General features: G+C 43.8%; 1 protein-coding gene across 1 annotated transcript; it reads left to right on the top strand.

The window, feature by feature from the left end:
- The first annotated feature begins 411 nt into the window (after positions 1-411).
- On the top strand, positions 412-8272 carry rnf215 (ring finger protein 215). The gene is made up of 10 exons (XM_066688930.1): positions 412-909; positions 2617-2760; positions 2906-2977; positions 3158-3243; positions 3344-3398; positions 3529-3633; positions 4264-4380; positions 4632-4775; positions 5730-5832; positions 6097-8272. The coding sequence occupies exons 1-10, from the start codon at positions 658-660 to the stop codon at positions 6117-6119; spliced, it is 1101 nt and encodes a 366-aa protein (XP_066545027.1). The 5' UTR covers positions 412-657; the 3' UTR covers positions 6120-8272.
- The last annotated feature ends 126 nt before the right edge of the window (positions 8273-8398 follow it).

Raw genomic sequence — 8398 nt, 5'->3', positions numbered from 1 at the left:
ATACAGCTATTGTCTTTAGGTAATTTCAGTCAACTACTGCCTTCTAGGATATTCAGTTACATAAAACAGTTAAACAGTATAACTATCCTTCTCCAACTCACATCCTTAGTTATTTTCTTCACTTCATGTGAGAGGAGGGTTCCGGGTTAAGCTGGATTTTACATGTGTTACAGACACTTACAAAAAAAACATACTAACAAAATGATTCAACTTCAAGTAATGTAATTTTAAATTCAAACCGTGCGAGATAATAATTATTGACAAACGTCACTGAGGCGCATCCTGTTTTTTTGTTTTTTCATGGAAATAAACATAACTATATGAATCCGTGTAGTAATGTCTATATGCCTGCGACAGATGGCGAACTGATGCCTCATAGCGTTTACGATTTCTCTGCAGCTCTCTTTAGTTCCTGCAACACTGTCGCATTCGTGCAGCGCAGATGTTTGCAGTTCTGCGCGGGTCTGCGCTGCTCCACCAATGGGATCTGCAGGATTCTGCAGATCTGCACAGACCTGCGCTCCATGAACGCAACCCATTTTCCTGCAGCCCTGTCCTGACCAGGAAGCACTCGACTCTGTTTACAGTTGGAGCGCACAGCTGTGGTCACTATGAAGCCCGGCGATTACACTGTCATTTATTACTAATTGTCATCCCATGTATCGTGCTGCTATGGCCGTGGACAGCTGTTGGTGCTGGATGTCCATCATCTCGGTGCTGTGGGGCCCGTCACTGTGGTCAAGCCTCGGAGTTTCGGGGGAGCGCGTTGCCTTGGTGGAGGTGTTTCTCCGGGACCGGCCGGGATCCACTCTGCTGCAGGGATCTCCGCTGGACGGGGAAAGCGCCGTTGACCGCGACCAGAAGAGCCAGGGCCACAGCCGCGAGTGCGTCGAGGGCAGCCTGCGGCTGGTAGGTGGCGTCCCGGCGGTTTTTGACTTGACTTGCACTTACACCAGAACAAGGACATAAGTTTGTAATGTTGACATACTGACATGACAGTTGCTGCCAATGCATGCATATATATATATATATATATATATATATACATATATATATATATATATACATATACATATACATATATATACACACACACACACACACATATACACATATACACTCACCTAAAGGATTATTAGGAACACCATACTAATACTGTGTTTGACCCCCTTTCGCCTTCAGAACTGCCTTAATTCTACGTGGCATTGAGTCAACAAGGTGCTGAAAGCATTCTTTAGAAATGTTGGCCCATATTGATAGGAAAACATCTTGCAGTTGATGGAGATTTGTGGGATGCACATCCAGGGCACGAAGCTCCCGTTCCACCACATCCCAAAGATGCTCTGTTGGGTTGAGATCTGGTGACTGTGGGGGCCAGTTTAGTACAGTGAACTCATTGTCATGTTCAAGAAACCAATTTGAAACAATTCGACCTTTGTGACATGGTGCATTATCCTGCTGGAAGTAGCCATCAGAGGATGGGTACATGGTGGTCATAAAGGGATGGACATGGTCAGAAACAATGCTCAGGTAGGCCGTGGCATTTAAACGATGCCCAATTGGCACTAAGGGGCCTAAAGTGTGCCAAGAAAACATCCCCCACACCATTACACCACCACCACCAGCCTGCACAGTGGTAACAAGGCATGATGGATCCATGTTCTCATTCTGTTTACGCCAAATTCTGACTCTACCATCTGAATGTCTCAACAGAAATCGAGACTCATCAGACCAGGCAACATTTTTCCAGTCTTCAACTGTCCAATTTTGGTGAGCTTGTGCAAATTGTAGCCTCTTTTTCCTATTTGTAGTGGAGATGAGTGGTACCAGGTGGGGTCTTCTGCTGTTGTAGCCCATCCGCCTCAAGGTTGTACGTGTTGTGGCTTCACAAATGCTTTGCTGCATACCTCGGTTGTAACGAGTGGTTATTTCAGTCAAAGTTGCTCTTCTATCAGCTTGAATCAGTCGGCCCATTCTCCTCTGACCTCTAGCATCAACAAGGCATTTTCGCCCACAGGACTGCCGCATACTGGATGTTTTTCCCTTTTCACACCATTCTTTGTAAACCCTAGAAATGGTTGTGCGTGAAAATCCCAGTAACTGAGCAGATTGTGAAATACTCAGACCGGCCCGTCTGGCACCAACAACCATGCCACGCTCAAAATTGCTTAAATCACCTTTCTTTCCCATTCAGACATTCAGTTTGGAGTTCAGGAGATTGTCTTGACCAGGACCACACCCCTAAATGCATTGGAGCAACTGCCATGTGATTGGTTGGTTAGATAATTGCATTAATGAGAAATTGAACAGGTGTTCCTAATAATCCTTTAGGTGAGTGTATATTAGATCAATATTAAATTGACTATTGTATGTCTTGGTTTTGTTCCAACTGGAGACGTAGCTGAAAATACTGACCACAGAATACATTTAATTAAAGCCTTGTTGATAATTACCCCACGGAATTTCTCACTAGACACCACTAGAGGGCAGCAGAAGGCAATAATTGAACAGACCCCTACACGTGCAGCCCCTATTTCCCCAGAAAAACAAAACAAAAAACCCACCTTATTATTATTTAGTTCTTATTGTGTGTGTGTGTGTGTGTGTGTGTTTCAGGTTCAGGTTCAGGGAGAAGAGGTAGATCTCCAGATGGACTCAGAAGCAGAGGTGCCCTGGATTGGAGTGGTTCCTGTCAAGCTAGACGAGAGGGAAGCACCCCAAGGCAACCAGGAGTCCTTTGCAGCTGCAGTAGTTAACAAGGTGGGAGTCACATTTACTTAACTATTACATCAGTGGTGGCTATTTTTGTAAGGTGAGAGGGACTTTGGGATTGCTTGATTGAGTCGATTCTAGTAATAATATTCCTGTCCTGATGGTCCACTTTGTCTGCGATTTGTGTTTGCAGATGAAAAGAGCGCTGGTTCTGGGAGCCTCAGCCCTTCTCATCCTAGCGCTGAATCAGAACACCATCCGAGAGGTAGGCTTCCACTCGCGGGTCTCGGTGTCAAGGGTCACACAAGAGAAGTACAAAATGAAGGTTAAACAAAAATACAATTGAGGAGACCAGATACCCTCAGATACAATCTATGGTATAAATATTGAATATTGTGTATTCCATGCCGAATTTTGTATTGTCTATTCTGTATTTCCTCCTCAGATGGATCTTTCCCAGGTGCTCTCCAAGCCAGTCATTGTGATCCAGACCTCAGAAAACGTCACAAGGCTGATTGGGGCTCTGCTCAGGTAAACGGAGACCACGCTGTGTTGATCTGGTGCGAACACGGCACAGCTGGGGGCTGTTCTGAAACAAAAGCATCGACTAAACCGCATCTTCCTTTTGCAGGGGCCTGCGGGCGACAGCAAAGATCACATACAAGTCCATCCTGCAGGATAATCTGGTAAGACCTGCAGAAGTGTCACACCTGCATTGATTGAACTCGTGATTGAAAGGATAGGCCATAGATGCAAGCATGTATACAAACACCAGCTGTTCAGGGAAAATTAATTGTCTGTTGGTTTGTGCTGCAGGGGGCCACTCTGACCCTTTGGTCAAGCTGTGGCCGGTCCAGGGGGGGGCTCTACGGGGAGTGGCAAGGGGTCATCTGCACTGGAGAGACCAATTCTCAGGTTCAGGTAGGCACTGTAGGGCTGGAGAGGACATGTTAATGTTTTGTATCTAGTGTAAATTCATGTGTATGATACAATATTTGATTAGGTACCATCTATGTCCAAATCCTGGGCAGGATGGTGTGCTATAAGTTTGTAGTAAACACTGGTTTTAGTCTGTAGTCCCTCTTTTATATACCTGTTGATATATTTCCATCCACATCACTGCTGATTTCTCCTTTTCTAACTTGGATTGCAGGAGGATTGTGCAGATTTCCCAACCCTGTTCAACTGCAGTGTGTAGAGTTTCCATCTTGTGTTTCTGTTGATGATTTGGTAGTTTTTTTTTTTTTTTTTTTTTTTTTTTAAATAAAACTACCCAAAGCTAAACACAAACAAAGCTGAACTTTGCACAAGTCTGGTGTCGGGTTCTAGACAACCCTGCTCTCTCCCCTAACGCCCTTTTTTAACGTGAGGTTCCTTTCCAATCCACCTCCTCTCTCCAAACTCTGATGCACTGGAAGTGGGTGGCAGGTCTCTAAATCCCTCGGATATATCTATATTTGCTACGTGGCACGAAATCCGTTTGGTGAAATACGATCTTCTTGCTTTGACGCATACGAGAGTGTGCATTTGAGAACTCTTGTGTCCCCACAGAAATACCTCCAGCAGCTGTGGAATACAGTTCTCCTGGTGGCTCTGATTCTGTGCACTGGGGTGATAGTGCAAGCGCGCTGGCAGTACAGACACAACCAGCTCAACGATGACATGGAGGTCAGTGGGTTTGCTTTTAATTAATTGACAGTGATAACTTATCCATTATGTAGCATACAGTTTTGACAATGTGTTTGTTCCCAACATGCCTGCAACAGAGAAGTTAAAATAAGAGTAGCTTTTTTTTGGGGGGGGGGGGTGAATAGGAGAACTCTATAAGGAAGCAGTTGAATGATTGTAAAGGATAAGGTCACAGTTCGGGCAAGCCACCACGGACTGTTTCATCACTTCTCTGTGGCTCCCCCCCCCAGTTACACCCAAAACAGGACATTGTGAAACGTCTGGCTGCCTTAAAAACGAGAAAGTACTACCCGCCCAAGACACGCAGCGAGCAGGGACAGGCCGGGGAGACGGACAACTGTGCGGTGTGCCTGGAGCCCTTCAGCAAGAACCAGGTCCGTCCAACATGGGCAGCTGCCCCTCACTCCACCCAGATCATATGTCCCAAATAATACAATGTTTACCCACATGACAGTGCCAAATCACAAACCACATACCTGTCCATGTTCCGAGCTGAAAAGAGGTACAGATACGGAGAGATCTTGTGTGTGTGTAAGGCGGGGAGCATAAAGTGGAAGTTACCTCAACAAAACTTGAGGTTCTTGTGTCGACCCAATGGAAAGCCATCACCAAGGTCTGGGTGTTTCTGACTGGCAGATAGGTTGAGATTTTTTATGTTGAGCAGACTGTTGGAAGAAAACGTGCCTTCTTTTGCCCTGAAACATAGATATCGTTCCAGGCTGTTGTTTATTTATTTTGATTTCCCGTATTACCCCGTCCCCTTAGCTCTTAACTATGACTTCACATCTTGTCTGCACTTAGCGCAGAATCTAGGATGTAGGACTTGTATTTTGTATTATCTGTAGATTTTTCCCATGCACAAAATGTATAATTTTGAACTTGTAATTGTATGTTTTGATCTGTAATTATTTTATACTGCATTATTGCACTTTTGTAATGCTCTTATATAAGGATATGGGCGTCTGCTAATAAATAAATAACAATAGTAATAATAGAGCAGGATCCATACTGAGGCTGGGTTTCTGTGCTCCTTTTTATGATCGATATATTTATTTCATTTCTGGTCTGCTGGGAAATCTGCACATTCTATTTCTCTGTTGGGACTGAAAAATAGGAAGTTATTGGTTAGTGACTGTAAGATGCACAGATGACAGAAATTATTTCCTGCATTATGCAAAGATAACAGACGGGAAAGGCTATGACATACATTCCAAGACAATCATTTTAGTAGTGGCATTAATCTTTTCTCAGTGAAGCTTCCATGATAACGCTAGGATGGATCTTTGCGGAAGGGTGGTGCTCAGGTGTGTGTGTTTCTCCCTGCGCAGTGTTTGAGGGTCCTGCCGTGTCTTCACGAGTTCCACAGAGACTGTGTGGACCCCTGGCTGCTCCTTCAGCAGACGTGTCCCCTCTGCAAGCGCAGCATACTGGGTGAGCAAAGTACCACACTGGAGTCCTGGCAGCGGGATCTTCAGACCTTAGTATTCAGAAAGGTTGCCCTTAAATTACTGTATTATGATAATTAAAGAGAGGGTTTGATCAATTAACAAACAAAAGTTCCTTTATTTGAAGCAGTTTGCTTAATTGACCAATAACAAACATGGGTTCCCATTTGATTTAGGGCGACTCATTAAACTGGATTGGGACTCTCTGGTTTAAAAATCAGTAAATAAATTACCATATTTGTGTTTGCAGGTAATGCCTGCAAAGACCACTAAGGACTGGACTCAACGCCACTGAACGCAAAAACTGGGATCAAGCATCATTTCTTCAGTTGTCTGTCCTGTCCAGCAGTGCAGACCCTACCTGTGTCTCTGAACTAGGGGGACATTATTTCAACACCAGAGACATTAACTGAGTTTTCCCTGGCTGTACCTAAAGCACAACTGTGTTCCCAGGTGCATGAAGACAGATGAACCTTGAGGATGTTCTGATAGCTCTTTTGTAGTAGTTTCCAATATAGGGGATCAAATCCACTTTTGTGGTTATGTGACAGTTTAGTCCTCTCCCATATATATATGTGTATAAGAACGTAAAAGCTTAAAAAAAAAAAATCAACATCGTTGTTCAGTTTGACTTCCTACCTTCTAGCACAGCAGGTAGGTCCTTATTTTTTTGGACTTCTTTCTTTCCCTTATGTGGAGAGATGCAAGGGTAAACGTCTTGTGCAAAAAATTGTTACATTCTGTGTTGTGTTTTGCTTGAGCCTGCAGGCATTTTTCTGTACTAGACCTTGAGCTAATCAAAGTGAACTAAGCTATCCACAGACTTGCGTGATGCAGGTACGTTTTTTTTTTGTATGGTCGAGCATGACTATTTTAACCTTATGGAAATGAGCATGGCATTCTAGGCACTCACTTTGCAGAGAATCACATACTTTCCATACCTAAAAAAAAAACTATAGGCGGATTACCCACGGCTTTGACTTCCTCAGAAACCACGAAAGTAAGATAGTTATCGGTTGCATAAAATAACATCAGAATGAGATACAGCAGCTGTATCCTGAACTTGTTCATCCATTCCATGATGGATCCATTGAAACATTACTGTGATTGCAAGACCTCTCGCTCTGCCTTTACAATATACAGTTTTGCCAAGTCATTTCCCTCCCTGGCTCCAATCACTCTTGGGCAGCAGTGTGGAGTATTGGTTAGGGCTTGGATTCTGAAGCAGTGGGTTCAATCCCAGGTGGGGGACACAGCTGTTGTACCCTTGAGCAAAGTACTGTACCTAGATTGATTACTTTTTCAATGGATCCATTTTTAGTGTGTTAAATACCTTCGTTTCCCCGCATATGTGGCCAGACACTTCAAAATTTACAAACAAGAGGATGCCATTCGCCCCATCGTGCTCGTCTGGTGTCCATTAATAACTAAGTGATCCAAGGATCCTATCCAGTCTATTTTTAAATGTTCCCAAATTTTCAGCTTAAACCACATCGCTGGGGAGTTTGTTCCAGACAACTCTCTGTGAAGAAGTGTCTCCTGTTTTGCATCTTGAATGCCTTGAAGCCCAATTTCCATTTGTGTCCCCGGGTGCGTGTGTCCCTGCTGATCTGGAAAAGCTCCTCTGGTTTGATGTGGTCGATGCCTTTCATGATTTTGAAGACTTCAATCAAGTCCCTGCATAGTCTCCTCTGTTCCAGGGGGAAAAGGTTCAGGTCCCTCTGTCTCTCCAAGTAGGACATTCCCTTCAAACCTGGAATAAGTCTGGTTGCTCTCCTCTGAACTGTCTCTAAAGCAGCGATTGCCAGTATGGTCCCTATTCTCTCACTCCTTCATCACAGCACCCTTGCAAGGGAAATGGGCCAGCATTACACCAATGAAAGATGGCTACCATACATGAAGCTTGAGCCACAAATCGTGCCCGGTGGTTTTGGATATGGCGTGTGTGTGAATCCTAAATCCATAACCATGAATGAAATGAAAGTACACAGCTCTTGGATGTCATTCTTTAACTTTCTGTTTAAACATCACTGTACAAGCAGCAGAAAGGTTTTTTGACAAAACTCCCTTGAATCCTTCCATCAATGCTTTGTGCGAAGCTTATGCTTTGCTTGTGAATTGTTTGTCTTGAAACCTGCTATAAAGGTAATCCAAAGTGCTGCTGCTTCTTGCGCTAGATAAGGGCCAAGGGAATGTGTCCACGGGCTGATCTTCCACTGGCACTTAAGTACCCCTTCGTCTGGCAGTCTGTCTTATTTTGTTGTTATTGTATCTGTAGTGGGTGTTATCTGTCCTTCCAAAGCAATAGGAACAGCTTCTCAGGTTGGACTCCCATGGACTTCATTCTGTTCCTTGAATCGACTCTTAATGTTACCCAAATGTTTACATCCACTCCTGTTAATAAATGGATTTGTTACATGGCAGAACTGCGCTTTTCTTTCTTTCTAAGTCAACAGAGCAAGCTAACCGAGTACAAAGATCCACAGTGTTTTTCATATTTTATTTTCCATCTGTATTAAAAAAAAATTTGCTTTCTGTCTGATGAAATTTGT

This window comes from Amia ocellicauda, chromosome 17 (assembly GCF_036373705.1).
Source record: "Amia ocellicauda isolate fAmiCal2 chromosome 17, fAmiCal2.hap1, whole genome shotgun sequence".
Lineage (NCBI taxonomy): Eukaryota > Metazoa > Chordata > Actinopteri > Amiiformes > Amiidae > Amia > Amia ocellicauda.
This window is presented reverse-complemented; position numbering and strand designations above follow the sequence as displayed.

Excerpts from the sequence above, each read along its gene's own strand:
- rnf215 (XM_066688930.1), top strand. The coding sequence starts at position 658 with ATGTATCGTGCTGCTATGGCCGTGGACAGCTGTTGGTGCTGGATGTCC. Across the intron at positions 2,978-3,157 it reads ATCAGAACACCATCCGAGAG|ATGGATCTTTCCCAGGTGCT; the intron begins GTAGGCTTCCAC and ends TTTCCTCCTCAG. Across the intron at positions 3,399-3,528 it reads CCATCCTGCAGGATAATCTG|GGGGCCACTCTGACCCTTTG; the intron begins GTAAGACCTGCA and ends TTTGTGCTGCAG.